The sequence below is a fragment of the Dendropsophus ebraccatus genome, chromosome 4 (assembly GCF_027789765.1).
Source record: "Dendropsophus ebraccatus isolate aDenEbr1 chromosome 4, aDenEbr1.pat, whole genome shotgun sequence".
In the NCBI taxonomy this organism is placed as follows: Eukaryota; Metazoa; Chordata; class Amphibia; order Anura; family Hylidae; genus Dendropsophus; species Dendropsophus ebraccatus.
In genome coordinates, this window is record NC_091457.1 from 9,613,634 (window position 1) to 9,626,210 (window position 12,577).

A 12,577-nucleotide genomic window follows, 5' to 3' on the forward strand; every position below is an offset into this window, starting at 1 on the left:
ATATACACCCATACAGAACCATACAGTACAATACACACTCATACAGAACCATACAGTACAATATACACCCATACAGTACAATATACACCCATACAGAACCATACAGTACAATATACACCCATACAGTACAATATACACCCATACAGAACCATACAGTACAATATACACCCATACAGAACCATACAGTACAATACACACTCATACAGAACCATACAGTACAATATACACCCATACAGAACCAAACAGAGCAATATACACCCATACAGAACCATACAGCACAATATACACCCATACAGAACCAAACAGAGCAATATACACCCATACAGAACCATACAGAGCAATATACACCCATACAGAACCATACAGAGCAATATACACCCATACAGTACAATATACACCCATACAGAACCATACAGTACAATATACACCCATACAGTACAATATACACCATACAGAACCATACAGTACAATATACACCCATACAGAACCATACAGTACAATATACACCCATACAGTACAATATACACCCATACAGAACCATACAGTACAATATACACCCATACAGAACCATACAGTACAATATACACCCATACAGAACCATACAGTACCATATACACCCATACAGTACAATATACACCATACAGAACCATACAGTACAATACACACCATACAGAACCATACAGTACAATATACACCATACAGAACCATACAGTACAATATACACCCATACAGAACCATAGAGTACAATACACACTCATACGGAACCATACAGTACAATATACACCCATACAGTACAATACACAACCATACAGAACAATATACACCATACAGTACAATATACACCCATACAGAACCATACAGTACAATACACACTCATACGGAACCATACAGTACAATATACACCCATACAGTACAATATACACCATACAGAACCATACAGTACAATACACACTCATACGGAACCATACAGTACAATATACACCCATACAGTACAATATACACCCATACAGAGCAATATACAGTACACCCATACAGAACCATACAGTACAATATACACCCATACAGAACCATACAGTACAATATACACCCATACAGAACCATACAGTACAATATACACCCATACAGTACAATATACACCCATACAGTACAATATACACCATACAGAACCATACAGTACAATATACACCATACAGAACCATACAGTACAATATACACCATACAGAACCATACAGTACAATATACACCCATACAGTACAATATACACCATACAGAACCATACAGTACAATACACACCATACAGAACCATACAGTACAATACACACTCATACAGAACCATAGAGTACAATACACACTCATACAGAACCATACAGTACAATATACACCCATACAGTACAATATACACCCATACAGTACAATACACAACCATACAGAACAATATACACCCATAGCAACATGTCCCCAAAGACTTCCATTATGTGACCGTCACAGTCATGTGGCACAGAGCTGAGGGAAAATACAGAGCATGGACCTCTCCCAGTTTGTTCTGATTGGTTGCTGTCTGAACATTCACACTCTGACCAATAAAAATGTTTTATATGTTTTTATGACATACAAAACATTTTTTTCTGGTGACATTGCCTATTTAAAGGAGAACTCCAGTGATAATATAATTTTAGACTTCCAGCAAAAGTGATAAAAACTATAGTGAAAATACAGAAACCCCAGTTACCCAGCATCTTGTATTGTAGTCAGTATGATGTGGTCACCCAGCTTTCTACCCATCTTATACTCAGTATGATGGAGGTCACCCAGCTTTCCCACCATCTTATACTCAGTATGATGGAGGTCACCCAGCTTTCCCAGCATCTTATACTCAGTATGATGGAGGTCACCCTGCTTTCCCACCATCTTATACTCAGTGCCTGGTAGCCTCAGGGAGCTGAACAGTAGCTCTATACTGTGCAGCGGAAAACCATATCAGAACAATTGTGCAAATTGGTTCCCTTTAAGGAGCACTCCAGCCCTTATTACCCTCCTCACATCAGTGCAGGGACGGTAGATGGCACTCCGGACCTGTACTTCTGCCAGCGGCGATGTTCCAACAGTTTGGATAACGTCTCCAGCCCCTCCAGTCATTTGTGACAGGGAATTCCTACTGCTCTGTGTGAAGGGGCCAGAAGTCACTTTCTCAATGTAAGTCTATGGGATGGTTTCGTGTCAGCGCTGAGTCCTCCCATAGACTTATACAGGAAGGAGATCTCCGACCCCTTCACAGCGAGCAGTAGGAATTCCCTGTTTACAAATGACTGGAAGGGCCGAATGTGTTATCCGAAGTGTCAGAGCATTGCCGCTGGAGGAAGTATTGGAGTGGGTGGCATCTACCTTCCCTGCACTGGTGTGGGGAGCGTAATAATAAGTGAGGGCCAGAGTGGTCCTTGAAAGATGGGCCGCTAGCCGGCTACTCATGGGCCAGTGCTGTGTGCTTGCCCCCCAGGCTAAAATTTGCCAGCCAGCCCCTGCCTTTAAGCCATTGGAAGATCTTCACTAAAGACAGAGAATCCAATAGGCTTCCCAATCCCCACCTCTTTGTGGCTTATCTACTCTCTCTATAGCACATATAGAAAGACTTGTAGCGTCTGCCTTATGTTGGTCATAGAAATGTTTGGAAATTTCTGCCATGGATTTTTTTAAGGGTAAATCCAATATCGGCATGTATATCTCCAATATGCTCACTAATTCTTGTTTTAAGTTTTCTCTTTGTTAAGCCAACCTATTGGAGATCGCATGCTGTGCAGTGAGCTAAATAAATGGCGTACGTTGTGCTACAATTCAGAAACATTTCCATTTTGTACGTGGGTCCTGTACTACTGGACCATCACCTGAGCACAATTCAGATGAAGGGCTGAAGAACTTTTCCTTGTATGTGTTTTTCTCCCCACAGGGGCCCCTTTAGGTACAAATAATATCAAGATACAACAGAAGAATGAGAAGGATATTTGACAAAGTTATAAAGTATAGATTTTGTTTTCTTTATTTTTGAAGAATTTACCGTTCAGAGACTCCGGATCACAACTGAAGTAATATGTGCGACGTTCAAATCGGTGTTTTAAATTAATTTAAATTTTTATTGATAAATCAAACTGGATTATATTTATTTAGTAACAAATGTGTCAACAACATTATTGGAAATGTTTATATATAGTTTTACTGTTGGACTACTTTTTATATGTATTTGTGTATTAACTGTTATTATTGCAGTATATGGGGCAAAATTTGAAAAAAAAAAATTGTCTGTCAGGAAAGGCAAAATAGCATACACAAAAGAAGGACAGTGAGCGCTGACTAGTCCCGCCCACTGTCCCTGCCTACTTGCCTCAACGGCCCTAGACAACCACAAAGGCATTCCCTACTCTTGATATGTGGAACACAAAACACTGACAGACAAACAAACACAATAAGTGAAGTCAGACAAACCAGGTCAGCAACAGTCAGGCGGCGCAGTACAAAGACAATAAGCAGGTGGATAGTTGGGGTACCATGCAAAAGGTCAGGTCTGGCGGCAATACGCAAAGTCGAGGTAAGCGATAGAGGTCAGAAACACAGAGAACAGAGAGAAGGGATAGGCAGCTGAGCAGGTGAGTAAACTCTAATAGTCAGCAGGGAAAAGAGGAGTCTGCTGCTATTTACACAGGATCAGACTGGGCCCAGTAGCTGATTGGACCAACTCTGATCCCAGCACCAAGCTTAACTGAGCAAATCTAGCAGTGCAGTAACCCCTGCACTCCCAGAAGCCTGACAGGCGAGGCGGGTGTGGCTGGAAATTTCAGACACAATTCAGAAAAAACAGAGATTCAGCGCTTCCATGGCAGCCCGGCACGGACCGAGGAGCACAAAGTCACATTCCTAACATTGTCCCAAGGAAACTATAAATTTTTTTTACCTGTTTTTTTTTACCTGTACATATTATGTTTTTGGATGAATAAAATACATTAATGTTTAATAGTAATAGTTTTTCTTATTTATTATATGCCTCCTTATCCAGAAATGAGAATGAAAAAAAAGAAGAAGTCAGTACATGTACGTCCTTGTAGGGGGTTAGTTTCAGCACCAGGACGTATATTTACTGACATGCTTTTGATGCTCAATGTTTACACAAACAGTGACCGGGATCCACAACTTAACTGTCAGCTGATAGCAGACAGTCTAGTGTAACTGCCACTTTACTTTTTGAGGGTCCGGCATCGGCAATCGCCGCCATTGGTGGATCGGAGAGGGAAAAAATACTTAGCATTACATTGGAATCTCTGCAAAGAAAATGAAAATTTTAACTTTTCACTCTTACTTTGCTTTTATTCCTGTGAAATGCCCAAGGGGTTAAAAAACTGTATGAATGTCAATTTGAATACTTAAAAGGGTGAAGATTTCAAAATGGGGTGAATGATGGGGATTTCTAGTATACAGGCCTCTAAAATATACTCCAAACCTGAACTGGTTCCTAAAGAATTTCTGAGTTAAAAATTTTCATGAAAATTGCTACTAAACATTTACGGCCTATAACATCCTAAAAAAATAAAAGCATGTTCACCAAATGCTGTTAATATAAAGTAGACATGTTATAGATATAAATAAATAACTTATGTAGTATTACTATTTTCCTTATTGGCAGAGACTTTCAAATTTAGAGAAATGCAATTTTTTGAAAAAAATTTCACAACATTTTGGACTTTTTCACTTTTTCACTTTGGACTTTTCGGGGTTAGGGAAATAACCCTAACCCCGGGAGGGGGGGGGGGAAATAACCCTAACCCCGGGGGAGGGGGGGGAAATAACCCTAACCCCGGGGGGGGGGGGGGAAATAACCCTAACCCCGGGGGGGGGGGGGGAAATAACCCTAACCCCGGGGGGGGGGGGGGTGAAATAACCCTAACCCCAGGGGGGGGGGGGGTGAAATTGTTATTATTATTATTTATTTATAAAGCGCCCTTAGTTCCAGAGCGCTATACAATAGATAGGCAACAGGCAGGAACAATACAAGAGTAAGACTGGTACATGGGGGAAGAGGACCCTGCCCGTGAGGGCTCACAATAACCCTAACCCCGGGGGGGGGGGGGGGGAGATAACCCTAACCCCAGGGGGGCTTCTAGTATAAGTGTAAAAGTTAAAAAAAAAAAGTGTCATTATTAATAAAAATCCCTCTCCCCTAATAAAAGTCAGAATCACCCCCCTTTTCCCAGGTTATAAATAAAAATAAATAAATAAACAAACATGTTTGCTATCGCCGCGTGCGTAATCGCCCGAACTATTAATTAATCACATTCCTGATCTCGCACGGTAAACGGCGTCAGCGCAAAAGAATCCCAAAGTGCAAAATTGCACATTTCTGGTCGCATCAAATCCAGAAAAATTGTAATAAAAAGAGAACAAAAAGTTGTATATGCGCAATCAAGGTACCGATAGAAAGAACACATCATGGCGCAAAAAATAACACCTGACACAGCCCCATAGACCAAAGGATAAAAGCGCTATAAGCCTGGGAATGGAGCGGTTTTAAGTGACGTATATTTGCTGACAATGGTTTGAATTTTTTACAGGCCATCAGATACAACATAAGTTATACATGTTATATATCGTTGTAATCGTAACTACTTGAGGAACATATATAACAAGTCAGTTTTACCCCAGGGCGAATGGCGTAAAAACACATTTCCCCCAAATAAACAAAATGCCTTTTTTTTTTCAATTTCACCACACTATGAATTTTTTCCTGGTTTCGCAGTGTACTTTATGCAAAAATGCAGCCTGTCAATGCAAAGTACAATTAGTGACGCAAAAAATAAGGGCTCATGTGGGTCTCTAGGTGGAAAAATGCAAGTGCTATGGCCTTTTAAGCACAAGGAGGAAAAAACGAAAACGCAAAAATCTAAATTGGCTCCGTCTTTAAGGGGTTAAAAAAAGAGTGTGTTGGTACATTCAGGGTTGAGCACTCTTGGCCACTGTGACATAGCGATAAAACGACACCTTGCCTCCAGCTTAATGTCACCTTTGTTATGCATAAACCACCAAACCTGTTCTGATGTCTATAGAGACAAGGAAATGTAAGTGAAAGCAATGTATTTAGCTATACACATGCTGGGGACAGCTCAGGCAGGATGGCGTACACACAGATTACAGGGCACACAATGGGGGTTATACTCTTCTTCCTCCTCCATCCAGCAGCTGGTAAGTCTTGTCTACTGAGGGAATGTATGTGTATAGGAGATCGGAGTATCAGGCTATGGAAATAAGAAGCAGAGCTCACTGGTAACCTTCTATGGTACAGCACTCAGCCCGGGAAGGAGTGTGGTGAGTGTACAGAGTAATATAAACCTAGTGTATATCTTCTAGTATGAATCCGATCCCCCGTTATCCTACATGGTGTCCATTCTCATCCCCAGAGGTCTCAGTATAAAGGAGATATAGGAGCCCCAGGGTCAGGTCACCGGCTGCCTTCATGTTGCTTATTCTGACTCCACTGCCAGTAACTTTTAATATCTTCCAGGTAAATTAGAGATCGGCAGGGTGGATTCCCCTGTAGAGACATTGCTGGGTGATAATACAACCCTCCCTTGTCTCTTCTATGGATATGAGACGCCTCTAGATCTCTCTATAGTTTCTGTACGTTGGACTCTGAGAACATCCGAAGGAGACAAACAAGTATATTGGTTCCATGCTGGACGTCATATCCAAACCAGACCTGGTTCATATATACCAGACAGTGGCCTTATGGGAGGAGATGGCAGCCTGTATATACCCAACATACAGCCCAGTGATGATGGAGAATACACCTGCACTGTTATTGTCACACCTGAGAAAGCAATAAGGAAAGTCACTATGGAGGTGTCAGGTAAGTGTGCAATGTCCCAGAACCAGTGTGCCATTGCTGTTCTGTCTCTATGTAGGTCGGCACTGAAAGGTCTTCTTCCCCACTAGGTGCAGGGCCAGATCCAGGTTTTTGTGGGACAGAGCAATCTTGGGTGAAAGAGCCTCGATGGGCCCCTCATCCATTCACTATGCACCTATTATCTATTCACTATGTACAATCCCTTGAGACGTGACTAACATACACAAACACACATTATTGACACAGACACTGACTGACTCACATTGACTTACTGACACTGACTGACTGACATTGACTGACTGACACTGACTGAATGAATGACACTGACTGACATTGACTGACACTAGCTGACTGACTGACATTGACTGACACAGACACTGACTGACTCAGACACTATTACACAGCACTTAGAGTTCAGTCTTCTCCCTCTTCCTCTCTGATGGGCTGTTCTCCACACCTCGGGTCATGTGATTAGGTCCCTTTTCTCTCTCTGCAGGTCCTGCTCTGTCTCCTGTGTCTTCTGATGTTCAGCCCCTCACCCTGCACTACTGTGAACATCAGAGCATCGGGCCCCTCTCCCTCTCTGGGCCCCTAGGGGTGCTATGAGCCCCAGCTGAGGGCCTAAGTGCAAAGGGTTAACTGTGTGCATGAAGCAGGTCAGGGGTAGTTTACAGTAGTTCAGTGAGTTTTTTAGTGCTAGTCAGAGCCAGAAAAAAGTGGGTCCTGCAAAGAGACAGCCAAAGGGTACACACAGATATCCTAAACGTTCTTCTCTCCCTGCCACTTCACCAGGAGCTTCAAACATAGAAGTTTGTAGAATTGTAACGCGCTGCAGAATCTGTTGGCGCTATATAACTAAAAATTATTATTAAATTATTATTAAAGAGTAACTATATCCAACTTACTCACCTGCTCTATGCTAGAGCGTACGAGGTTGCCCCAATGGCTAGCTCACCCTATGGTGGGGTCCTTGGTGCCTTGACCAGCAAAAGGTGTATTGTGATAGCCTGTATAGCACCATCGAACCAAAGTGTTTAAAACCTCTTACAGCAGAGTAAACACTCTTTACCGGGGTCCAGGTGCTTCAGACATCTTCTGATGTCTCATTTCTAATGCTTCTTTCCTCCAAAACATTTGCGAAAGGACAAGAGTAGCGTAGAAGGGGATGGTGCTGTTAAGGAGAGGGTGACTGTCTTTTTCTCCGGCCATTAAGGGCTCTTGGAGGGTGCTCAGGCAAGTATGGCGGCCTCAGTGGGACTGCAACATGGCAATCGCATGGCAGCCTCAGTGGGACTGCTACGCGGTCATCGCATGGTGGCCTCGGTGGAACTTCAACAAGGTCATCACATGGCTGCCTCAGTGGGACTGCTACACAGTCATCGTATGGCTGCCTCTGTGGGACTACATCACAGTCATCGCATGGCAGCCTCAGTGGGACTGCTACATGGTCATCGCATGGCGGCCTCAGTGGGACTGCAACACGATCATCACATGGTGGCCTCTGTGGGACTTCAACACAGTCTTCTCATGGTGGCCTCAGTGGGACTGCAACACAGTCTTCTCATGGTGGCCTCAGTGGGACTTTAACACGGTCATCGCATGGTGGCCTCAGTGGGACTTCAACACAGTTTTCTCATGGTGGCCTCAGTGGGACTGCAACAAGGTCTTCTCATGGTGGCCTCAGTGGGACTTCAACACGGTCATCGCATGGCGGCCTCAGTGAGACTGCAACACAGTCATCGCATGGCTACCTCAGTGGTACTGGAACACAGTCATCGCATGGCTACCTCAGTGGGACTGCAACATAGTCATCGCATGGCTGCCTCAGTGGTACTGCAACACAGTCATCGCATGGCTACCTCAGTGGGACTACTACACGGTCATCGCATGGCAGCCTCAGTGGGACTGCTACACTTTTTGTCACAAAAAAACATGCATTTTTTATGCGGTTTTCAGTGCATGATTCAATCATTGTTCGGTACGGACGAACCTGAACTTTATTCCAAAATTCAGCAGACCTGCCAGCAAAAAGTTTGTTCCTCTCTAATAGTAAAGCATTCTTTGAAGCATAGATCTGGATTTGTGGGGCTGAAATTATACTGGTGGATTGCGTCCTTCTTAAACCCTCCTCATGCATATACCCAAAATTTTTGGAAGAAGTGCCAAAGATAGCAGCATTGAAGTATTTTTGGCAGTCCTATTTAGTGTGAATGGCGATCTGGGGGTCCACGAGTGAGAGCCTCAGTCACTATCTTGAGAGTAGGTGAGAATTGTTTCTAATAAAACCCCTTTCCCACACATGCAATATGAAGTTTCATTGAAGGGAGGAGTCACCCAGGTGAACCTCTTTCTGGGTTAGAACCAGTGTTGGGCTGGGGTATCTGGGGCCCACCAGAGGAAATTATCCTAGGGACTCACCAATGAGAAACAACATGTCAGTCTAAAGCAGTGCAGGTTCTAAAGCTTGGGGCCCACTGGAGGACCCTCCAGTCCTCTGGTGGACCAGTCCGACACTGGTTAGAACCAATCCCTGTAAGGCCAAACCTACTCTGCCCAGAGGGCTGGAATTTTCTAGTTAGTCCTGACTTGACAAGGAAAGTGAGAACAGCCATCCATGATTCTCTAGTTTGCTAACAATGTGACTAAAGAATGTACCATCAGGCACACCATTGTGCTTTTTTAACCTGTATCAATTGGCGCCATTGCGGGGATAGCGTTGACGTGTTTTTTAAAATGTCATCTGGTTCCCACACTCTGTGCCGGTCTTTCCGCCCTAGAGCACCAGGGCCGTATTACCAGCTGCTGCTGCCCTAGGCACTAAACCTGAAGACGCCCCATCTTGGGGAGCGTGATTTCGGCCACATGCATTTCTCTACATGGAGAAACATTTTCTGAATCGCATTTTTCAGGGTTTTAACTGCTTAAAACATAAACAAATTTCCACATTGAATCAATGATTAGAGCCGTCTGCATATTGTGTGAAGGCATTCTCCCCACAGAACTGGTAGATTCGTAGGTAAAAGCTCCAAGAGTCACAGTCATACCAGACCTGAACACTACCGCCACACCAGAAATGATCATACCTCCCCCACCCCCTTAAAAAAAGACATTTACTGGCAAGTCTGAACTGATATGTGGGAGACTAAAAAAAATAAAATAAAAAATAAAAAAGTTGTTTCCTTCCCTCTGATCCCTGAAAGTTGTCGCCCTAGGCACCGGACCACGGATGCCTAGTGGTAAATACGGCCCTGCAGAGCACTAGGGGCAGGCCCGCCGCCCCCCAGTGTGACAAAAAACCTCCCCTTAGAGCCGCGTCACAGAGTGGAGGCATATGGTAACACTGGGGGCAGCAGGCCTGTTCCCAGTACTCCGGGGCAGGCTCTAAGCACAGAAACACGGCGTCATTTGATAAAAAAGGACAGCGCCACCGGCATCCCCAAGCCGACGCCGATCGATTCAGGTAAAAGAAGCAGTGATGTACCTGATAATACATTCGCTTTAATGATTGTATGACTGATATTATGACTTTATCACTGTTCCTACTTCTATGTCTCTGTTTCTCCTCAGCCGTACCGACCTGTACAGTCAGTGACTCCAGACTAGAGATGCATCCAGACACTGAGAGATCGGTTACATGCTATGTCAGCGGCTTTTATCCACAATCTGTGAGAATACATTGGGAGAAGTACAGTAAAGTTTCCTTCAACAAAGCTAAACTGGATGACTGGACCTACACCAGTATACCAGTACAGAACCATGATGGAACCTACAATGTGAGAAGTTTACTGTCTGTGAGGCCTATGAGCAGAGATGAGGATGGAGATGTATATTCCTGTGTGATCTCCCACAGGTCACTGAGGGACCCTCTTACCTGTAATGTTACTATATCGCTGCAGCCTGTACAAGGTATATACAGTTATACAATCTGGTATATAGAAATGTATATGTTGTATATAGCCAATGAACTGCCATTGGTGAACACATGGGGGCATGGGCTTATAGTCAGTAAATGTAAATTAAAAGAGACACAGCCTAAAAATAGCAACAATTGTATTGCCGTAGCCACGATGAAGCTTTTGTAAAGTGAAAAAATTGTTGCCATTTATAGGTTCTAAAGGGATGTGAACAATAAAAGATGGGGCTACTCATCCGGTGAGTTCTGCAAACTTTTTTTTCATATATATTTAAGGAGTTAATGGCGGGCAGCATTACTGCTATCTGTTATTGACTGTGAGAACTCACCTTGTATGAAGCAAACCCAGCTCCTTAATTCTTTTAATAGACCTACCTTGCACTATGGAGTAACAATATGTCGTGATTAGAAATGAGAAATGTTTAGAAAATTTCAGCTCGTCAAGTTCACAAAGAGTCAGGTCGCCGGTTTTACAGTCTGGCTCCCAGGGGGTTAAGTAGGAATGCAGTAGCATCCCCACTTAACCCCCTGAGGGCATGACTGTTCTCTACTCGCTTTGCACTCACCCCAGCAAGGAAGGCATTTAAGTGACCCCCTTCCTTGCCGGGGCACGCATAGTGCACTTTCTATTGGCGGTAGGTATAATACTTACCCTCCAGGACTCACGTCTTCTTCATTCTTCACCAGACCTGGTAAACAGCTTGACTCTGCTCTATGCTCATAGTGACATAACTTATTGGTAAATATATACAATTACACACCATACTGTAGTTCTCTCTGTGTTGGCTTCTGGTTTTGGCTAAAAATACTGAGCTAAATACTGTGTGTGATCCCACCCTAAACCTGCTGATTTCTCGTGTTTGCTTATATTCTTCTAGAGGTCACATGTCTAATGATTGGGATTGGACTTGGGATAGCTCTCCTGCTGCTGCTGTCACTGGTTCTATCCGTTATTTATGGACATTATATTAGGAAAGGTAAGTGGTGAATATACGTTATATATAGTGTATACCTCTACGTACTGTCAGTCTGGCCCTACACATATAGGATACTGTATCTGTGGGCGAAATGTTGTTTTTTTTAATCCATGGCTATCACCTCGACCCCCCCCCCCCCCCCCCCCCCGCGCCTCCTGCGCCGTATCTGTTTTGTGGTGTTTCTAATCTTTCTAAGTGTCCAGTTATATATAAGTTTCTAATAGACGCCATATATTCTCATTCTGACAGCTCCACCTCAGGTTTTGGATGTCGCTGCACCTGAACTCATCCATGGAATAAGGACAACCCTGACATGTCCTATACTGAACTACAGACCAAGAAATATGGAGATCAACTTATACCTAATGAAAGACGATGAAGAGACTCTAGTAGATGCCTGGTCTATCAGACAGACAGACAGTGATGAGAATCGGTCATTATTATATCGCCCCCTGGTGTTGGATCCGGTTATATTACCACCTGTACATGGTGTTTCCAGCTGTATCTGCTATATACATATAACACCTGATAAACAGGAACATCATGGAGCTAAACTTATCCTGGAAGTTCACCATAAAGCTCTGGAAGCTCCGATCCGTAAAGGTCTAACGCTGTGGGTGACAGGTAGGAACATAACCTGCTATCAGGAGAAGGAGACAAGTATAACTATGTTAAATGAGGTGGGAATACCCCTTTAAGATCAGTTTTTCTTACCAAGGCTCCTTGGCCATAGCCTATATAGAGGTCTTCTCCTCCAGCATTTGTCTCCTTAGATCCTGTTTACTGTAAAGGTTTCCTTCACCTTTT

The 12,577-nt window shown here is 43.5% G+C and overlaps 2 protein-coding genes across 2 annotated transcripts in view; both read left to right on the plus strand.

Annotated features, from left to right (window-relative positions):
• LOC138789193 (uncharacterized) overlaps positions 1-12,577 on the plus strand; it is a 159,516-nt gene that overhangs the window by 81,046 nt on the left and 65,893 nt on the right. The window lies entirely within an intron of this gene.
• The window catches only part of LOC138787851 (uncharacterized), a 30,159-nt gene continuing 24,123 nt past the window's right edge, over positions 6,542-12,577 (plus strand). The window contains exons 1-4 of the mRNA XM_069965112.1: positions 6,542-6,883; positions 10,448-10,786; positions 11,672-11,770; positions 12,020-12,394. Of these exons, the coding sequence (XP_069821213.1) occupies positions 6,763-6,883; positions 10,448-10,786; positions 11,672-11,770; positions 12,020-12,394 (934 nt within the window). The 5' untranslated portion in view covers positions 6,542-6,762. The remainder of the gene's footprint in view (positions 6,884-10,447; positions 10,787-11,671; positions 11,771-12,019; positions 12,395-12,577) is intronic.